We start from the raw sequence: 22,970 nt of genomic DNA on the forward strand, positions 1-22,970 counted from the left end.
AAGTCAGTCTTGCAGCATGCACTCGTACCATGAGAAAATTCTTTGCAGAAGGATCTTTAGGTAATATTTAATTCTTTACTAACATCCTAAATTGTTACTCTGGCTTCTACTTCTGGTGAAGTATTTTAGTCAGGGACTTTTCATCTGTAGTTTTGAGGTCTGTGCAACATGCAAAGTTAAGACACTACGCACGCAGGATAAAGTTGCCCAACACTGTACTTTTCTGGAAGTTTTTCTGTGATTCCTGGAGTTGACTTTTTTGTGATGTAGGGAGAATGAATTTTATGCTTGTGAACTGCATAATCTTTTAGAGGGCAATTTATCTAAACAAAACTGCCTTTTTTTCAGAATTGCTTTCTCAAGGCATAGTACACAAATACTTGCTATTTGTATCTATGTATATTTTACAAAAACCTGAAACTGTTATGAAGATAGCTATCTGTTTTGGACATGGACTACTTCATTGTGTATGAAATGGTAAAGCGGTGATCACCAGAATTCTGATGTGATACTACTATTTATTGAAGTGTCTTAGTTGCTGAAATAGATGGGAATTAATTACACCGATACTTTTAAAAATTTTGCTCATTGGTATTTACTCCTTGCCAGCAGTAATTCAATATCAATGGTATGTAATGCTGGTGTAAAATTATTTTTTGGGTTTAAAATAATCCTATATTGTGAACTTCTCATTTATTTTCATCTCATTAATTTTTGGCAAAACCTGTCTTTTCACATGTCAAAACAGGTATGCATTGCATACATATGCATCAGTGGACAAAAAGTAGCAATATTATAAATGCACTTCCTGTTTTTTTTTCTGTAACTGAAAGGAAGATTTTGTTATAATTTAAAATTGTTTTCCCAGTCACAAATTTAAATTCTTCTGCATTTGTTCTTTAGCAGATACTAAAGCTGGAGGTGAACAGTGCGGTAAACTTTCTGGCAGACAACCATGCACTGTTAAAAAATGAACACATGTAACCTCTATCCCCAAACAGGATAAGAAATTACACTCAAAATGTGTAATTTCTTGTATGTTTGATGGAACCAATAATGAAATCACGTAGCTAAACACATGGAATTTGAACTATGTATAGCATGTCAACTAATATAACAAACATCAACTACATAAAACATCCACTAGTTTTATCATGAAGGCACTTTTATTTAAAAGCAAAGCAGCATTGAACATAAGATACCGGGCCAGGTCCTTATTTGTGACTGTTCATTCTGTATATGTAAAGGAATCAAAAGTCATCTGTACCTGATGAAAGCCTGAGAAAAATGAAAATAAGAAAAAAAGTACACCTCACTTGTGCCTTCTGCCATCCAGGGTGGATAGCAAAATGAAATCTTAACAGGTGGTTGCTGCAAACAGTTTCATAATTACCACGGTTACTTCAGGATGCATAAACCCAATTATAACAGTTACAGCTAGAGTACTTAAAAAATTCAAGAGGTGTATAGCTAGAGAGGTAATATATTGGCAAAATAAGGACAAAACAATGTTCATAACTGCTTGAAAGCTTAGTGCAGTTTTTGGACACTGTTCATCACGTATGTTTAAGCACATGTGATTACAATATAACATCTATGCAAATATAATACAGGCATCTATTTAAATATTTAATTTTCTAGCTACTGAAATTGCCCACTTTCAGTGGATTTTTTTCCATTCTTTGAAACCAGTCATTTGTTGTCTGGCACTCTAGAATCAGCACTGATTCTTGCTCCTGCTGGAATTCTAAATATATAGCCCCAGTGAAATTTTAGATCCAACATACAAAAAAAAGCCTTTAGGGGTTTTTTCCCCCTTAATAAAAAACCCCTCTTAGAACAGCTTTGTTATCTCACTTCCTTAGTAGCATCAAATTCATCCTCCTCATCATCCTCTTCATCATCTTCATCTTCCTCCTCGTCCTCTTCTTCATCTTTTCTTAGCATTCTGCGGGAAATCTGATAAAAATCCAAAAAAAACTGTTTGTTTTCTGCAAACAAAAATAATTCTCCATTGGCATTTTCAGCCTAAATGTTTGCATGGTTTTCATCTGGGGGAGGGGGTAAGTTGTTTATTTATTAACTGTTCATAATATGCACACCAATGGAAAGATACATGACACAGAATAAAAATACTGTAATGGTTTTAAAAAGCTAAAAATATCCATGTAGTCCTTCAGAACTATTATAGGACAGGGAAAATGATATTTTTTACCAAATTAATGCTAAAAATCAAATTAACAAGATGCAAATCAGTTTTTTCCTGGGTTGGCTGCTGAAGCAGCAGGCTGAAGAGGAGTATTAGGGCCTAATCTTATCTTGAAGACATCAGACCTTGTCAGTTAAAAGCTCAAAAGGATGCTGCTCTAAGCTTTTTACCTTTTTTCCCAAGAATTAATTAGACAAATTTAAGAGTCTTGATTCATAGATGAACTTCTTTCACTGCCCATCAGTGCTTGCCTTTAGAGTGACTCCTCCTTTTGGTTCATCAAACATTAAAAACAAGTGCCAGCTGCCACGCTTTCATCTCATTTGACAGATTCTGCAGTCTGTACTTTTTTTTAATGAGGGCTCAATCTAATTCCTATTGAAGATAGATTCTTCACAGACAATGCAAAATTTAAAATTTAAAGAAGGATACATGTTTTTTTTTCCTTTCCCCATAAGAAAGAGCATTGAAGACAGTTATCCAAGTCATCTGGAATGCTTTTGAAAAATTTCAGGTTCAGTAGTTCTCTAAGGGAATCTGCAACTCTAATTTTGGTTATATTTTCTGTGTCTTCTCACATACAGTGATATAATAAAAACTTCTGCACTGAAGACAGAGCTTGCCTTTTCTTTTAAGCAGCCCCCTATTTTAAAGGTCCTTAAATGCTCATTATTAAATTGACTTCTGACGTGCTATAATTCATTCACCCATGTGTGTAATGTAAGTTTTTTGTGTGTGCATAAAGCAAACTGTAGTCATTGAACTTTTGAAAGAAGAAAAATACTTAAGTCTTGTTCATGCTCACCAAGTATGTAATTTAGCTCGAAGCAAATATTTGCTTACAAATTCCTGAACACAACAGAAAATGGAGTTAATCATTGGGTGAAGCTGGGTTAACTTGAACTGAAATGTCTAAAGCAACAGTTTCTCATTCCATGAAAAAAGAAAAAGACAATGGCAGTGATTTGTAATTGGAGTTTAAGGAATGCTGCAGATTGAGCCTGTTAAGGTGAAATGAATTTCACTGGGACAGACTAATTTTTTAAATTATTTTCCTAGTTCAGAGCATCTGAAATTCTTCAGCAGAACTTGCATCATATTTCTGAATAAAAGCTCCCCCCTTTCCTGAAACAGGAACTGTTTCAGATTTATGGCTTTTTTCTGCTCACTACTCAAATACCTGAGCAATGCAGCAATTAACTAAATAGTATATTAAATACTATCACTGGTGGTGGTAAGATGGCTATCCCTAAGAACCAAACTGTATCAGGGAAGGAAGTTGAGAAAAGAAATTATGCAGTTTAAATCCAAGTTATTGTGCCAAAGAACTAAACATACCAGTATTGAAATTTAATTTTTCAGAACTTAATGCAAAAAAAGAGTATGATAATTTTTTGACCATAAATAATTTTATGTTAAAATTAATTATATGAGTTGCATGCAGGTGATGACAGTCCTTGCTTAAGCAGTTCAGCTCCATCTTTCACTGCAGATGCTACTGCAGAAACATGGCAATTCTGTCCATGTCTTAGTGCTGGAACATTTGGATGCAGACATTTTCAGTAATGGCTAAAATGATACTTTGCTGTCCTACAGAGTGTCAGTGCAAAAGTTTGTTATATTTAATGCATGTAGATAAAACTTGTGTAGTTAAATTTGATTTAAAATATCTGGAAAACATCCTTCTGTTTTGCTACAGTTCTAAAATATAAGCTATACCAAGCTGTATTGGTAAACCAAAATGTTGAGGATGGATTGCCAAGTGAAGCGTTGTAAAATGAAGGACATAGCTCTTTGTGAGAAAATGAATCAAGCTCAAGGAGTACTTTAGATTTTTAACATACAGATAATACAGAAAGTTAGTCCACAGAAGCAGAAATAAATTCAAGGATGGTACGTGTTAAATCCTCTGAAAAGACCTGAATTGTGTTACTGGCACACTTTATTCCATCTGGTATGCAGTGACTTCCTACACTGTCCCCCACCTACAGGTGTTTGTGTGTGTGTCTGTCCTCCCCTGCCCCACAGACTTGGGCCGTGTGTTTCTGTGAACTGCTTCCCACATCATTTATACTGCTTTACACTGGAAATTGCAAAGTACTACATTACAGACAGTGAAGGATTACTGTGCAGCAGGAAACTAGATGTGTCAAAAATTTCAGAGTGAAAGATCCACAGAAAAGATAAAACAAGTCACCTGCAGGTTTTTCTGAATACAGTTTTTTTTTTCTCAAGACTCGTTTGGTGGTTCCAAAGATTAGCCCTTAGTGTAATTCAGCGCCATGCTATTTGCAGAATCAGAAGGGGCTGCCCTTTCTTCACTGACCTATGGTGACTGCATTAGTTGGGTGTTCCACCCCTTTTTTCTGCCATATGATCCTCTTTTGCAGACACACTGCACAGCCAATAAGGTAAGATGACCTTATTTTGAATTGCATTGCAGTTTCCCTCTAGGTGTAGATGACTTCCTGTTGTTTTCAGGTAAGTTAGAGGTTATGAGAACACTAACACTCAAAGTTATAATTAAGAGCAGTCTAGGAAATGAGAAAAGTTAACCTGCAAGTTAGAATGGAATTCCACTCCACCTCTGGGAGAAATCACAGTGTACATACTCTCAGTTTTCTTGTTTTGTGTTTTTTCTCATATTTTCTGAAGTAGCTTGAATTTGAAATTTGAGTGATAGAGAGGACTGGCAAGTTACTCAGTCAAGGTAGTACTTCATGCACTGAATCACTAGGTTGTATCTCTTCAGATGACAAAATTCATACTTTCAACAGAACAGCTCAACTGTAATAATTGCTCTGTTCTGTGTTGAGAGCAGAGAAGGGGTAAAGTGTGTACGAAGTCAAGAGAAGTTTTCCTTACTACAGTATCAATGCATGAGTCTATTCAAAGAAGAAAGGTAAGATACATGCATTTTAAATGTGGCTTTGTCTGTAACTGAAACACTGGTAAGAATCATTGCAGTTTCAGAATTACAGTTGCAATGAATTAAAAATAATTTAGCCATTTTGCAATGTCTGCAAGTTTACTGCTGTAAACAAGTGGCAAAGATATTTGCAAGGTAGCTGGTCCAAAAAAAGGAGTGACACTGTCTTCAACTGTTTCACTTATTTTTACCATCCTTTTCCTCACCTGCTGTGAATTTTCAGAGTATAAAAGGAGAGGACTGTAGGTCATGAGTTTGCTCTGCTGCTAGAAGGTATCACTAGTCTGGATTAGGATCTGGTAGAGAGGCCACAATCTAGAATCTGAATACTAGAAGTATGCAAATATTTAAAGAATGTCACTACTCTTTCAAATAAACTCCTAGATCTCTTCTCTGCAAGATGCCACAGTTTGTTGATGGAAGACCAAGTATTGCTGGAAATGGCATTTGTCAAAATTATGCAACACAGCTTTAAAAGCTGAGGGGTTTTTCCCTTCAATGATAAAGCTGCATTATCAAGAGCCTATTATGATATTTATGCCATTGAAAGTTTCTTTACATTTCCGATGGTCCTGAACTGAGTGAAGACAGTGGATCCATGTGCATTAACTAAAAGATTATCTTAAGTAGATCTTCAATATACTGATTTAGTATGTAATTTTTTCTTACCTGTGCTGTTCTCAGTGAAGATTTTGAGGAGCCAGTTCTTTGCAAGGGGGACTTGGAATTTGCACGAACTATGTCTAAGCGAGACTGATAGTCTGGTGGATAAAGTGAGCTCCGAAAAACCTAATTAAATGGAAAAAGCTGTGACTTAGGTGCTTGCAAGCCAAGAATTACCAAGACTGAAGCTTGCAGAAATGCAGCATTGGAGAATGAAACTTGATCTAGAGATGTGCATTGACTGTAGTTTGGACTGATCAGTTTTAGGTAAAAAAATGGCCTTGCTTAACCTGAGACACGTCAACATACTGATGCGGTCAAGGTAAACATTCTTCAGAGCTTTGGGGGCATTTATACAGGGAAAACTGCAATGGTTTCCCACCAACATATGTAGCTGAGTTTCAGGCTAAGCTAGAAGTGTGAACCCCAGCAACTCCTTCAGGCTCTCCATTTCTTGCAAAGATGAACTCAATCTCTACTGTCAGACACAACTGCATCAAAAATGTTATTGAATTGTACAGAAGATGTACAACTTAAGAAAAATTTGGGAAATCTCTTAGAATATAGGGGAGACCATGACATCCATTATATTTTGAAGTTATTTCAATAACCAATACAACTATTTGTGCAAGACTTTAAGTCAAGAAGACGGTATATTATGGTCAGTATTTTTATGAAAAGTAAATAATTGTCCACTTAACAGAAAATTTAAAATGAAATTAAAATTTGGTTGTGAAAGACAAAGTACTGACTTTAAGCAGATTTTGAATTGGTCTCATGTGACATTATAATTGTGAAACTAAAATAGTACAAAATTGCCATGGCATAGTTTAAATGAAGTAAAATTACCAAGTTGTCTCAAATATGACTGTCACTGAAGACTCATGGTTTTTTAAGTCTTGTGCTAACTTGGTTCTGAGCTATGTCATAGACAGAATAAAATTATGACTGGTAGGATTTACAAAAAAAGACTGAAAATGATCCAACTTTTTTGACAAACCAAACATACACAACACACACTTCCAAGGTATTAAGTTTAAAGACCCAACATCCAGAAGAACTGCAAGAATGAATAAAGGACCGTAAAGCCTATCTTGGGAAAGAGAGACTATAATTCAGAAAGACAGGAAAGGGTGACTTAAAGCGGTTTACCACCACAAGGCAAAAATCCCACTGTAGTAAGTAACAAATGTCTCTTAATTCTAGAACAGCCTAATAAAAATGATTAAAAGATGAAAACAAACAAACAAAATTCAGGTTAGACGGAGATCTTTAATATAGTAGTTAGTCTTTACATCATCTTATCACATCAGTGTAAGGTTTTTTTCTATGTGCATCTTTAGAGCAAGACTCACTGCAGAAGTGTTCTTTAAAAACTGTTTTATGTTTACCTGAAGTTGAAGTGGCAGGTAATTTTGTGAGTCTCTTTTCTGTGTTTTGTGGGAAAGATTAGATTGCCACTGCAGTTGCTCTCTGTGTTCTCTGAGATTACAAACCTGCATGCTCTTGCTGAAGAAGTGCAAAAAAAAAAAGCTTGGTATACATGAGTTTCTTCTGGGATCCTGAAATATTTGTTGCATTTTTCTGTGTGGGACATGTCTAGCCCGATTGTGAAAACTGTTTTTATATAGGAAGTAAACAGAAAAGCAAATCTCAATCACTCTTACCTCCAAATCTTCATTTTCATCAATATTTTGGATATTTTGATAGGCAGCAGTATATATCTCTAAAGCTTTCCCATGGAACAACATTTCAATAGTTATAAATTCAGAAAATATGTTCTGAAAGCAAATGAAAAGAAAAGTTTTCTTAATGCAGTATATTTGCACTTCAAGAAATTACTGTATTCTGTGTTTGGTATTTATATGATATAAATAACTGCATGATACTTAGTACATTTAAATAGTCAGATTGAATGAATCTAAATGAACTTTAGACATTAAACATAAATTCTGGCTGGGCTATCACTTATGCAGTTATTGTTTAATAATAAATTCTGAATAAATACTTCAAAAGTAAAGAGGAAGTGTATTAGGAATAACATGTCTTACTGAAAAGCCACTTGATAATCTCCAATATGTATTCCCAAGATACTGTCAGTCAGAAGTTTTGCTGTTTTGAAGACTGTCTCTTATAGCAGGTTGAGGATAAGTTATCTGTAGATCCTATATCTATAATTTACAAATCTGTGAAATATTCATGAATACCACAAGATTTGCATTTCAGTGAATACTAGAATGTTGCTAATTTTGCCCCCAACTAACTATAGTGATTTTATTATGCAAGATGAAATGTGAGCACACATACTTTGATGTCCCTTATCTTCTGTTTCTCAAAATTATCAATGGTTTCCTCTAAGTGCCGAGTTGTTCGAGTAGCATCCATTGTTGCTCTCTGCAGTTCATTTTCAGCCTGGTAAAGTAACAAAAAGGTGAAATTAGTCGTGCATTTGATACAAAGCTATTTGCTGTAATTGCCATTATTTAAGTCTAAGTTTGTAAAACAATACATATCTGTGTTACAGTATTTAAATCTGTACTTAATGAACATCTAAAGATGCCTTCTACACTGTTGTGACTTGGATGTGAACGTGAAGAATGACCAGCCAGTCAGGGAAGTCCCTCTGCCTTGATTCATTTTCTGTAATAATCATGGGACAGTTTTATTGAGCCAGTCCTGACATCCCACTGACAGCAGAGTGACTGGGTTTAGGTACTTAACCCAGAGTGGTGGGAGAACAGGAAAGATCACCCCTTGTTTTCTACTGCAGATCAACCTGGAGGGTCCAGAAAGATTCTTTTCCAGTATAGTGTGCTGAACCTCATCTTAGTACATTTTTACAAATTATTTAAATACACAATTATAGCTGCAGCTGGAACTAATGTACTTATCCTGTAAATATCTCAATCTTGCAGGCTAGAGTTGTTGTAGTTTTTAGATTCAAATGCATTTCAGGTATTTTATGCTTTAAATATTTTTGTATTATTAAAATATCTGATAAAAAAAATCTTCAATGGGGCACTGGGAAGGGGACACATCAACCATTTTTTAACACATAAATATACAGTTTTTCTTATTTTGTTACTACAAAAAACATTTTAAATAGCTATTTTAATTAGATATAATTATAAACTTTATAGAAAGTTCACTACCATTTAATGAAAGATATTGAAACTATTCTGATTAAGTCAAGTCTGAGAACTGTGTAGTATTACAAATTAACAATGTAAGAGCTTGCACTTGAAATCTACAAGATTTGGCTCTAAACTTCTTTTATTTTCCATACATGACTGGTCAAACATCATACACTAGTGATACTTACAGGCCCAGTTGGTAAGTATCATCACAAATCTATTTTGTCATGAGTTTTGAAAGTAGTATATGGATCAAGTACTGTATCCTGTGATCAAGTTCTAAGGTTCTTCCCATTTCTACAAAACTGCAACTTGAGACGATTTTTTTTTTAATGGAAAAAGACACCACAGGTCCAGTTCCTGTGATCTAGCTTTTAGTGTTACATATATGGAAACCTAATGAATAAGGCATGCTCTATTCACTTATTTGATTGTAATCTGCTAACCTTATTTTACAGGATTAGCAATTTGAAACAATCTCCTTTCAAAAACAGCCAAAAATCATAGACACAATTCTGCCATTACAGGGCAAACAATATTGATAATCATCTTTAGTAGTACATAAGGTCACATGTTCATCTCTCTTTCCTGATTTTGCCCAAACCACAGGAGGGAAGAAAAGACATTTTGTGTATTTTCAATTACTTCAATCAGTCAGTCTGTAAGTGATGGCAGCTATTATGCATTTGCAGTCTTTACACATACAAATACAGTCTATTATTTCTATGGTAATCAAATACACCTCCTCAATAAATCTTAGATTGGACATAATTTGTGCACATATGCTTTGGCAGAGGAATTCTGGTTGTTTTAGAGTGAAGTGTCCGAAGTCGCAGAGCCTGCATAGTTTGGACAACAGCAGTTTGGTATTTTCTGAACACTCACCTGTGACTGGAAATATTAGTAAAGGAAAAAATGGCAATGTAACAATCAATATTCATGGACATGTTCATTTTAATTTCTACTTTTAATATACTGTGAACTATTTATCTTAGTTATTTCAAAACATCTGTATATTTAGTACTATTATTATGTTGTCTGAAGCCTCTGGCTGTAAGATGTAAAATCTGTTAGAGCTTTGCTAGAATTCAAGTATCCAGGCCAAAACATTTCAGGACAGCTGTCTGTTTTGGACTGAGAGCTTGGTTATTTATTTTTAAAAGAATAAAATAAAAAGCAGACAATCTATAGTTTAGCAGACTTCTTCAGGAAAAAAAAAATTATTTTGATTTACGGAAGTGTTTTTTTAAAAACCTGGTAATGATTTCCTTTCACAGCTGTGCTAACACACCATTTGTAAGATGGGAGTACAGATTCTTTGCTCTCTGTGGCCAAAGTTGTTCACTGCTGCAACATCACAGTTGCTCAAGAATAAGAGAACCCCTGCAGGAGCCCAGCTGCTGTGTCCTAATGTGGTAAAGCCTCTCTCAGACCTGAAAACTGACCTGCACACATCCTCAAAAGCAAATGAACACATTCCTGCTCCTAATACGTTTTAATGTGTTTTAAGTGTCAATCTGACCTTTTTAAATGTCAATCACTTTAATATGCTAATAGGCAGCATTTGGTGCTTTTGCCATGTGCAGAATCAGACTGTACTGAGATTTCGTAACTCTTCAGGCAAAGCCTTAAGTGTAGAAAACAGGTGTTACAAGAAGCTAAGTCACAGAAGAGTATTTGGGAGAAGCTTAGAAAAGAAACAAGAAGAGATTAACTAGGTGCCAGTGACATACCCATGAAATGAAATGAAATGGGAATTAGCTCGAGAGAGAAAAATGGGACCAGTCTCCCTTTGGGAAAAAAACAGCTTATTGTCATAATTTACTCCCTTAATTCCAACAGAAGATAACTTTGCAACACAACTCAATTCTAACCCTGTGGCTGACAAATGTCTGTCGTTATTACAGGAGGAATTCTAATTAGTCATGACTTAGTTTAACTGATTTGATTAATATTAAATAAAAATTCTCTGGCAAAGACAAAAATAAAATGTAGTTCTCCTGTGTTCAGTTTGACCAACACTGTCATTTTCACTCTTTCTACAGTCTCATGCCCCAGTCACTACAAAGATCCTGAACATTCTGAAATACAGTTGATAAAATCCAACAATGAATAGGACTCCTTAACTCCCAAATCCAACACTCAGATGTAATAAAAAGTAAACAGCACATCATGAACCTAGATCCTGTATCATAATATGTAAGCATAAAGGGACTGAAGTAGGATTGCCTTGATCCCATTTATTTTGGCATTCCCTAGATTCTGATTGCTTCAAAATTTAAAACTTCAGTGAGATTTTAATGGAAATTCTAATTCAGTTTGACAGAGGCTTAATTTTTCTCGTTGTGATATAGAATAGTATACTGGGGAGGGTGACTGATCTTTGGAAAGGAAGAGTAGTCTAGATGAGTATTCTACTAACAGAATAACAACTTATCCTTTCATGCAGCTGGAGGAAACTCATATCCCATCTAGATACCAGGAAGCACAATAACCAAAATGGCAGGGAGAAAAACAGTAAATCCACAGAAATAAAAAATAAATTGTCTGATTACACTTACTTTCAAAAGCTTCCAAATTCTTGGATGTAATCTATGCCTACCTCTCTTGCATAAACATATCAAATAATTTATAGTTTCTTTTCAATTCAAAAGTGAGTAACTACTGCTCTGTAGCAGCTGTAACTCTTCATTAAGTTTAAGAAAAGATTCAACATTGGAAACAGTTTCTCTAAGCAGCATTAGTGTTATTACTACTTTCCAAGCATAACCGTTTAATTCCAAAGAAATTCTAAAAATATTTCTCATAGTGACTAGAAACGCAGGATACAATAACGTGTAGATCTGATGGATTCCGCTGACGTGTCTTTTCCAGTTGAGATAATTGCTTGGCTTCTCGGCTCTTTGCTGTTAAAGTTGCTCTAAGATCATCCTGGAAATAAAATGTTTTAGACATGTTTGAAATACATCTAGGATAATACAAAATATGCTTTCCTTCATACAAGCATTGCCTAGAAAACATGGACAAAACTTCTGCTTCAAATAAACCAGATTTTAGTGACCTGTTAATTGATCCTATGAAAGAGAAGTCTAGTGGGGATTGAGAGAGTTTAGCACCTTGTGCAACTCACTATAGCACATGTTATGATTGAAAATGTGGGGAAGGAAAGAAAGATATTCACAGCTTTACATGAAAAGTATAGCAGATGGTCACAAGCTGAGATCCCCAGAGCGTTAAGAAGGCAGACTCATTCCTGACTTAGCAATAGAATAAATGTGGTACTTAGAAATAAAAAGAAGCATCAAATAAAGTGGCATCATTAAAACAAAAACAAAACAACAAAGCAGGCAGCAGTCAGTACCAAGGAGAAGTTATGAAGAAAATGTAAGTGCTGTCACTGCTGACAGTGGAGCTGCTGAAGGGGCTGGAGCAGAAGTCTGATGAGGAGTGGCTGAGGGAGCTGGGAGTGTTTAGCCTGGAAGAGGCTCACGGGGAACCTGAGCTCTCTACAGCTCCCTGAAAGGATGCTGTAGCCAGGTGCGGGTCAGTCTCTTCTCCCAGGCAACCAGTGACAGGATGAGGACATATAAGCTGCACCATTTATTTTTAAATGAAATATTAGGATTTTTTTTTCCACGGGAGGGGTGATCAGGCATTGGAATAGGCTGCCCATGGAACCGGTAGAATCACCATTCTGGAAGTGTTAGAAAAGGTGTCCCTGGCACCTGGGGACATAGTTTACTGGTGAACATGGGGGTGCCGGGCTAATGGTTGGACTCAATGATTACAGAGGTCCTTTTCAACCTAAACAATTCTGTGCTACAAGGTACCATAGGAATTCTATGACTGAAAGGGTTAAACTGCGTATTTATACATATGCATTTACTAAAGTGTTTAAAACCATTTGAAACAAAATACATCCAAGTAATGGTGGAGCTGGAGAAGATAAAACTTAACCAATACAGAAAAGGCAGAAACTGTTGACAACTGGTTTTGCTCTATTTCCAAAGGAGAAGTAGTATGTACTTCTAGGAAGACCTGTGACAATTTAAGAATGTTCATCTACCAGTTTTCTCAAATTTTCATGCTATAAAACTGTTTTGTAAACTGTTTGACATTCATGGAATGTAAGATTATCAGTCAAGTATTTATCACTTCACTGATGCTGGTATGGAAAAGCTCATTAATTTTGATGGTTCCAGTTTAAAGGAGCAGTAGTTTAGAACAAGCAGAAATATAGTCTAAAGTCTAACAAAATCTGAGGTAGGATTTGGCATGCATTTCAAATGACCTTTTACTCTAAAATACCACTTCCACTCTTATTTACTACTCTAAAATGGAGTTAGAGCTATAAGAAACTATCATATTGGGAAGTTGTCTGTGCTCCTTCCTTGGATTTCAATTTTAATGCTTGTATATGTCACCATGACAGAAGGATATGCAACTAAGAATATGTCTTTCACTAAGTTTTGTGATCCTGTGACCAGATCACTACTCAGTGACAAGCACAAGATTGCCAAGTTTCACAGTGCTATGTTTCTTCAATAATGAGGCTGTACATGAGGACACGGTCAAAACATGCAGTTTCTTACTTGTTTCTATCCTTACTGTCTGTATGTCCTTGTATATAACTGTCATTTTGCTTCATCTCCAGGGACACAGAGCTGGCTTCTGATAATAAAAACTACTTCATCTTCAGCCCATGAATGCTGGTTTTACTGCTGTTATTTCAGAAGGGAATTTACACAACTTCTAAGGTCAAAGACTACTGAAAAGGCCTATTGCTTTTATGAGAGCCATGTGGCTACAAGAAAAGCAATAATAGAAATTTTTAAATTGTTTTTTCCAGTTTTAAATTTTAAAGGTAGAGAAAGAGAAAAGAATGTATTTATTTTTGAAAAAACAAAGTTTTCCACCTAATGGTCACAGCTGCATGTTTAATGCTATTTAATGACTGAGCCCCATTAATAGCACTGACTTTCTAGGCACATTTAAAACAGTCAATCAGATTTAACACTGTGGCTTGAAAGGGTGCTGACTTCCACACAAAGTGTACTTGAGGATGCAAAGTTCTAGAGTTACCATTATTAAATTCAGTGTTTTCTTTCTAGCATGTAGTGACTTTGGAAATACATACAGAGACTGAACTGTTCCCTCCTCTACCTCTGCTTTCTGTAGCAACAGCCACCATGAAACATACTTCTCTTCTAGCCAAAGTGTGACAAAGAATTAGTGCTACTATGGCCACCATGGTGAAGCTGTGTACAAGCTCTGGATGTACAAAAGTAGGCGCAGTCACATACATATTTTGTCCAAGAAAAGGGTGCAGAAAAAAACCCAATAAAATATTAAAAAGCTGGGGAAAATGTAATTTATGGTGAAAGAATCAAGTTATACATTACCTAACAGAAAAAAAAAAGGAAAATTAGTTTTACTAGCATCTAAATACCTTCATCCAGAAAAAAACCCAGAACATTACAGAGCTCTTTCATCTCAGTGGAGCATGTAACAAGAACCAAAGATTAGGTGAAGTCTTTCATTTAAAACAAAGCACCACAAACATCAACTAACCACAAAGCACCACTACCACCAACAGTCCTACATTCACAGTGTCTTTAGACCAAGCTTTGACATGTTTTTGGAAAATATGCTTTAGTTACACTCAAGGAAAAGTGGAATGGAATAGGCAATGAGATAAAAGATCCAAAGAATATAAAAGTATTCATAGTCCCTCTAGGTTTTCACTATGAATTCAAGTCACACACAGGAACTCTGGTCACCCATCTATTTTCAAATCATACAGAAGTACAGCTATAGTTCATCCACCAGACAATGAGCTGGCAGAGCCTCATCACTGTACTGTTACCTGCTTTAGTCACTGAAAGAAAATCAATCCTTTCTTCTGCATGTGGATCACCTTGGTTTTATGATGTCCTGTTTTACAGGAAGAAAAGGAACCAGGAACAGAGTTGCCAAAAAGCAGAAAAGTGAAGATTGATAAATAGAACAATGAAACAGAAAGAAATCCTCATAGCCACATTTAAGCTGTGTTACAGGACAAGAAGATTGTTTTAGCTTCCACTGAAGCTATTCAGCATTGTAAACCAGAACAAGTGAATGAAACAATTTTACTGCATTAGCAGATTAAGGACAACACTACTCTGATGGACCCAGGCCTCTTTAAAGCATTTAGTAGCACAGGACATTGATGTCTTACACCACAGACAAAGCAATAGTTATTTTTAGATAAAGCACAGAAAAACTGCTGTGTACTTATAGGAACAGATCCAGTAAGTAAGCAGCAGTGAGAACATCCTCTTTATAGAAAGTAGCTATAATGACATACTCTGCCTGATTTTACTTAGCTAATGTAGTTACAGCTAAAGCAGTCCTAGAACTAGCAGCTTGTGCTAGATTTACGTGAGTGACAAAATTTCCTTTGTCACTAAATATGTCCCAGTGATTACAGATGATAACTGAAGACCAGGTAGTTGAAGTTTTAACCAAGGTTTATGGTCAACGTGCAAAGGGAAAAAATAACTATTTTTGGCCTACATCTTTAGTGAACTCTATCTTAGTTCAAAGGTAAACTGGTAAAATTAATGATCTCATCTCTGGTTTAAAAATGCTTTTGCACTCCTCACTGTAGCCAAAATCAACATTATGCAATGCTTTCTGACATTCTGAAAGGCAAAGACCACAGGAAATGCAATTCCCTGCGGCAAGCAATGACTTGGTTTCAGCTGCTTCTGTCCTCAGCATTACTGGCTATCAGTGGCAGTGCACCTCAAGACAGTCTCTTCAATGCTTTGGCAGCCCCAGGCATTGCTGTAATGTTTTGTGTTTCCACAGCAACCCTACTGCCACAAACACATGAAACTTGTCTTGCACCCCCAGCACTTATACCCTACAAAGTACCCAGTTCTAGATCTCACAAACTGGTGACCATTAAGATACCAGTTTTTAGGCACTACAGTCTACAGCTCAGGTTTTAGGCACTACAGTCTTAGCTCTCAGCTAAGGACTACTGGGGGTAGTCCCACTCAAGTGTAGAATGCATTTCCTTGACAATCGTTTCTCTAACCACCAAGTGAGGTAACTGTGCACTAAGTCCCAAACACTGCTTGGTTCTTCACCATATGGAAAAAAAAAACCAAAACAAAAAAACCATAGGAAAACTGCTTGCTCCAGATGCACTGCCACCATCTACTCAAATTAATCCTGATGAACACATTGTAAGGTTTTTGTTTTGGTATTTTTGTCAAATACCATCAGAAAATAATAATAATAATTTAAGCTTTTGATTTATATAGATTATGATACAGACATCTACATCAATTACAGATTTGAGTTTGCAGGATTAAGGTATTCTCGGTATAAGATAGAAGTATTATGAAGATCTACTTTTAGTATCTGCTTATTAAATTCCTTGCTCAAGCTTATCTTTCCTGGAGGAAAGAAACTTACAGGTATTTTAAGGGACTATTTCAAACCCCTAAAAACATTGTTTCAAAAATACAGTGAATGAAGAGACCTCAGATTTTTGTGTATCTTCAGGTCAACGTGAGGATTTAACGGAGAGGGATCTAGGCACTACCTACTTATCAGCTTCAACTGTGTTTTCTAAGTTATGAACTTTAATGTAGTACATAATTCTGAGTTAGAAAAGCTGTTAAAGGCAGCATATTGATGATTAAGATCCAAAGCAGTAATAGAAATAATAATAGTAATAATAATATCATCACCATCATCATCAAAATCACACAATAATAAGTGACATTATTTATAAACAAAAAGTCCTGAATTTACACTGTCCAGGGAATTTCATACTAATGCCTTTTCTGAGCATTTGTTTGTGCTCGAAGAGCCTGAATATCCTTGTCTTCACATCAAAGCTCTTTCCTCTAACATATATACAACTTCAGTTAAGATGTCTAATTATATAATTAAGTTAAACTGATTACTGAAATATGAAAAATCAGAACCATTTTCCCCATAAACAAAAAGTTTTCAACTGAGTGGCCAGGACACTGAAATGTACCTTGTGAGAAACACATGTTTAACCTACCCTTTTAAGTTTCACTATGGTCCCGTAACATTTCAGAGGTTCAACAACCTTGGCTTCCAGCCTGTCAACCTACAAAAAGAAATCACAAGTTGCTAAAATCATCCATATCCATGGGGTGCAGAAATGGGAAACAATTACTTTAATAGTGACTCATCTTATTATGAATTAAATCCATATATGCTGAAAAAGTATTAGGATAAGGGGTTTAAAAAATTTTTTAAAAACTACAGTCAAGTATATTAACCAAAAAGGAATTTATTTTCTGAAGAGCTCAAGCTGATTTCTTGTGGAGTTCCTTTTTTCTTAATTAGATCAGGATAAATGAAACATGGAAAATTATGAATACATCAAACTGACTACTAAATACATCCAGCATTGCATCTTGGAGTTCTGTAGCTTTCTATCTAAAGATCAGTGTATTTGCTCTACACTTACTAATAAGGTTACAGACTAAGCAACCTTTGCTATCAAATACACTGTGCAAAATGGAACACTTCTTAAAAACAATGGAAACAGCATCACTGGTGCTGAGTGCACTAAAAATACCAATAAAAGGCTATCTAAAATGCGTAAATGCTCTCACAGATGAGTGGTTCTGAATTTTTGTTTCAGTTCTCCTAGTCAGAAAAACAGCTACATATGGTCAGACAGGCAGTAGGATAAGACCTGCTTGTCAGATCTGACAAAACTGAGTGGCCCCAGCGTAATCTGCCAATGACTTATGGACCATGAGTGAGTCCTGTGGCCCTTTGCTGCTACATCCAGATTAGGACAAGGTGCATACCTCTCCTGGGAAGGGACAGCTCCCCATAGACTGGTAGCCACCAGTCAGCCAAAATCTAGGCCAGCTGAGCAAACATTTCTCCTTGATCCATCTACCACTGCACTGTCAAACAATTTCACTTGAATTGCCCATAGAATAGAAAGGAATAGGCCAGTAAGGCTCTAAAAAACACACTTATTAGAGACAAACCAAATAACCTGCCCATCTTACTTACCCTACCATGTGCTGTGGTACCTCACACCTCAGTATTTATATATCTAGCACTGCACCTAAAGACCAGAAATTGTTAATAACCCTTGCAAGCTAGTTTTCTCTTGCCCACTTTGCCAGCATACAGGAAAACTGTTAAGTGACTTGATGCCCAGAAGAAATAAAGAAATATTTTGTTTTCAGGAGCAAAGGAGAACTTGATTTAAAGACTAAAAGCTTCTCTTTTCCTTTGCTGCTTCTGCCTTTTTTCTTTCACAGGGTAATGTTGGTTTACAGACAGGCATGGCAGGAGGATTAAGCCAAATGTCAGTTTTTAAAAACACATTTAAAATCAACAAAAGCAAAACTCAAGTTGTTACATATGTACCTCAACATTACAGGTTCAAAGTTTAATGATGAAAACAGAGAGATCATGCAGTCTGAGTAGTCTGAGTTTACATTCACCTTTGGCCACAATATAAATATAATAGCAGAGGATAATTTGCTATTACGTCAACTGAAGCATAAAGACCTACATGTGGCTCAGCTGGAGCCAGACATATAAGAACTTATGGAAAAATAAAAATTGCACACACTCTAAAGTTTCTTATGACTTCTTAAAAATCCCTTCCTCAACAGACTGTTAAAGATACACAATATTCCTTGTATTTCAAACTCTCTGCTTCCCATATTAACTAGTTTTCAAAGGTTTTCTTTTTCCACTTTGTTATTATGAAGAGGTCACTTGCAGTGCTCTCCAAAATAAAAAAGTCCTATCTGAAGACATAAAGAATGCCAACTACTTCAGTCTCTTTTTTGAATTATAGTAGATCTTAGCTGTTCAAAACTATAAATGGGAATTTTCTATGTTCTACTTAAAGAATAGATACTACTCCAAAAACTAGTTTGAGTACATGGGAATTAATTTTTTTAAATCTCAGTATTTGGAATTCTGCATTCTAAGTTACAGTTTGACTGGCACCACACATAAACATGTAAGTGGAATAAACACCTTTCTTTGCACCCTCTCATCTAGCAAAAGTGTGACTATATAGTCACATATGGTCCAAATCAACTTTGTACTTTTAATGTTGAACTACAAACTTATGAAATCTACAGTGGTGCCTGACAGTACCTCTTCAATACTATTTCTGATAATGCTCAGCCAAAGGAAAATGATTTTGCCTCAGCTGTTGCTAGACAATTCAAGTCACACAACTAAAAAAGAACACTTTATTAACCATAAATCATTATCTAAAGTCTAACACCAATTAAAAAAAACTTGCTCTTTCCCAAATACATCAAGTGTTCATATGGATAGTCTTCCTGACTTCAGCAGTACTAATTTTAGGCAGTTTTCCCTGAAGTGATTAGGAGTGTAAATGATGAATGCTTTGGCAGCCTACCCTGCTCAGACATTAATATATTTAGACGTGTTTTCTTCTGTTTCTCTTCTGATTGCAGAGTATATGATTTCCCTTTTAATCACAGATAAGTAACTGAAAAGTTCAGATGGCAAACACAACATGTACAGCTTTAATTTTGTACCTCTGCCTGGCGATAATCTTGAAGTCTGGAGAATTCATCTGCAAAGTTTTTCAGTCCAACTTTTAAGTTCGGTGTCTCTGTAGCTGCATATGCATATATTTCATTTACTAGAAGATCTGCTTTGTCTCGTAGTCTGGCAGTTTTACGTACATATCCAGCAAATATTTGGCACAATTCACCAAAATGTTTTTCCACATTTGAAACAGCATCTTGCATTTGTCTAGTCTGATTGTCCCTGGATACCAAAGAAAAATAAGAAAGGCAGAAATGTTTACAACACATACAGAATAAAAACTATATAATAATACTTCTAATAATTTGGATATCTCATTTCAGTGCAGAAATTTTTTCTGAAAAAAATAATGTTGTAACTGATGTAATATGTGCTTATTTATGAATGAATAACAAATAAACAAAAAAGCAGATTTACACTTAAAGATCCAATAGATGAAAATCCAAATCACAGAAATCTGCTTGGAAGTTTTCCTCCTGAATTTAAACAAAAGCTCACTATTACTAATGTTATTAGTTACTAACACAGTGGTAACACCTGCTGTCTCAAACAAGACTTCTGCAGGACCACCCCCCTTCCTGCTATGGCCTGCAATCTAAACAACCAAGGCAATGGCTGGAGAAATTAGGTAGTAGAAGACAAACTGCTGAAGGTATTAAATGTTCTTTAAATTGCAAACAATTACCAAACGGCACTACAGAGGATTAAAACCACTGAGAATTAAAGAAGAAAGGTGAATGGACACAAGAGGTGAAAACTGTACTACCACTGAAAGCACATTCATGACACTAGTAAATTACTTTTTAAATGACCTAAATCTAATTACTTTATTTGATCCAATGCCTGTATGTTTCATTATTAAGGATTTAGATAAGTCATTCCAGTAACTCACAGATTTCACTTTGTATTTTGCTTTCATATTTCTATATTATTTGATGATCATGTGAACTCATGCCCATTGTTGATCTGAGTGAATGGCTGTAAGACAATTAGCTAACAGTACCTGCCAGATACTGGGTCCTAAGGAGTCTCTATGGTCCAACCCAAGGTTATTGATGTGAAGTGATAGAATTCTCTGCAAGAGAATTCACTCCTACTACTATCTCGGCAAGGGACAGAAACAAAACCTTCCCTCATATCTGTAAGGTATCCCAATACTGCTGACCAATATTTAAACACTGACTTTGTATCAGGATACATGATGATCAGAACATTTTGAAGAAATGTGTTACTTTGAGACTAAACAACAATACAATCAATTCAAATGAAGAACACCTTTCCTCCAGGAAAAGTATTTAATGCCAAATTTCTGCCTTAGGCAAAAACCTAGTTGGGTTGCTTCATGGCAATCTGTCTGGAAGACTGTTCAAAAGAGATTCCGTTAAGCTTAAAAAAACCCAAGGAAGTAATTCAGTCCTCCAGGACATGCTGGAGCACAGAACCGCTTGCATAAGGACGGTTTCACCTGGTGAGTAGGCAAGTAAACATTTCATTAAGTACTAATAAAGCTGTTTTTCAAAATTATATTACCTGACCAGATCTTCAGTAAAAAGTTTTTAAAAAATATTTCCTATTTTTTTCTTGAAAGATCTTCATGACAGGAAGTTTCCCTCCAGGAGAAAGATTTAATCACCCTTTACAATTCAGATCTTACAGTACACCCACGCAACTAGTATTTAATTGTGGGACGCGAAACACTACGGTTTCTTATGTGGGGGTGTATAAGTTTTTATTCCCCCCTCATTATGGCGACCGCTTAGAACTGTCCACAGAATTATTCGCGAGAGGTCCAAATAAATATCGGCAGCACATCTTTACTTCATCTCTGCATAGCACGCTAGGCCTGGAAAAGTTTTGCGGCCTTTACCGGAGGAAGGCAGAGGCGGCCCCATCTCCTAGGGAGGCAGATGCGCTAAGAAGGACCGGGCCCGCATCGCTCCCCGACCCCGCGCCTGCCCCGGGCACGCTGCTGGAAGCGGGGCCTCTCCCCGGCAGCAGCCCGGGGCTCCCCGGCCCCCGCGCCCCCGTACCTGGCGTCCAGCCCGCGGCCCAGCAGCATCATGGTGGCGATGGGGCCGGCGGGAAGCAGGGAAGGGGGGCGGCGCTCCGCGTGCGCTCCGTTTCCATGGACACCCGGCCTGGCCCCGCCCCTCGGCCTGCGGGACGGGCCTGGGCCGGGAGGCGCCGCGGGGAGAGCGCAGTCCCCGAGAGGCGGAATCGGTGCGGTTGGAAAGGAGCGCTGAGATTATCGAGTCCAACCTCTGACCGAACACCGCCGTGTCAGCCGGAACATGGCACTGAGTGCCGCGTCCGGCCTTTCCTTAAACACCTCCAGGGACGGTGACCCTACCACCTCCCTGGGCAGCCCGTTCCAGGGTATAATCACCCTTTTTGTGAAGAAATTCCTCCTTATGTCCAACATAAATCTCCTCTGGCGCAGCTTAAGGCTATGTCTTCTTGTCCTATCACTTGTTACCCGGTATAAGAGGCCGAGCCTTGCCTGGCTACAGCCTCCTGTCAGGGAGCTGTCCAGAGCCGTAAGGTCCCCGTGAGCTCCTGTTCTCCGGGCCAAACGCCTCCGGCTCCCTCCGCCGCCCCTCACAGGACTTGTGCTCCAGCCCCTCCACCAGCTCCACTGCCCTTCTCTGGACACGCTCCAGCCCCTCAATGTCCTTCTTGTGGTGTGGGGCCCAGAACTGGACACAGCACTTGAGGTGTGGCCTCACCAGTGTCGAGTACAGAGGGACAATCCCTGCCCTGGTCCTGCTGGCCGCACTATTGCTGATAAAGGCCAGGATGCCATTGGCCTTCTTGGCCACCAGGGCACACGCTCGCTCATGTTCAGCCACTGGCAACCAGCCCCCAGGTCCACTGCCACGGGGCAGCTTTTCAGCCCCTCTTCCCCCAGCCTGTAGCACCGCAGGGCATTTATGTGGCCCAATGCAGGACCTGGCATTTCACCTTGTTGAACCTCACACAGTCAGTCTTGCCCCATTGATCCAGCCTGTCCAGGTCCCTCTGCAGATCCTTTCAACACTCCTGCTCAACTTGGTGTCACCCACAAATTTATTAAGGGTGCATTTGATTCCCCCATCAATAATCAATATGGATTCTGACTAGGATCAGGATCAATACTGATCCCTGGGGGACACAAGCAGTGACTGGTGCTCCCCACACATGAGCCCACCCAAAGGCAGGGGCAGGGTCTGTTCAAGGACAAGTGCAGTGTCAAGGCCTGTAGAAAGCCAGAAAGCTCAAGCCTCTCCCATTACAAGAAAAAAAACCCAAAAAACCAAAAGCCAACTTGTCTTCATCTAAGGGAGAGTTGTTGAGGTTAGGCATCCCTGGGAAAAATCCCATGGAGCACCAGAAAAGATCCTAAAAAAAAAAGAAGAACAAAACAAAACCAAATGGAAAACATAAAAAAACCCCT

The 22,970-nt window shown here is 37.4% G+C and overlaps 1 protein-coding gene across 2 annotated transcripts; it reads right to left on the bottom strand.

Annotated features, from left to right (window-relative positions):
- Positions 1-1,144: 1,144 nt before the first annotated feature.
- On the bottom strand, positions 1,145-21,726 carry CIBAR1 (CBY1 interacting BAR domain containing 1). Of its 2 annotated transcripts, XM_071421606.1 has the most exons (8): positions 21,568-21,725; positions 19,525-19,759; positions 17,004-17,072; positions 11,765-11,866; positions 8,109-8,213; positions 7,469-7,582; positions 5,808-5,927; positions 1,145-1,959 (listed from the first exon to the last, which is right to left on the bottom strand). In XM_071421606.1, exons 1-8 carry the CDS (start codon positions 21,597-21,599, stop codon positions 1,849-1,851), a joined length of 888 nt encoding a protein of 295 aa, XP_071277707.1. In that variant the 5' UTR covers positions 21,600-21,725; the 3' UTR covers positions 1,145-1,848. The 2 variants fall into 2 exon arrangements, with proteins under 2 accessions (XP_071277707.1, XP_071277708.1); XM_071421607.1 differs by lacking the exon at positions 5,808-5,927 and having other exon boundaries at positions 21,568-21,726.
- Positions 21,727-22,970: the final 1,244 nt, after the last annotated feature.

This window comes from Agelaius tricolor, unplaced genomic scaffold (assembly GCF_023055355.1).
Source record: "Agelaius tricolor isolate 1412-34295 unplaced genomic scaffold, bAgeTri1.0.p SCAF_2, whole genome shotgun sequence".
Taxonomy (NCBI): domain Eukaryota; kingdom Metazoa; phylum Chordata; class Aves; order Passeriformes; family Icteridae; genus Agelaius; species Agelaius tricolor.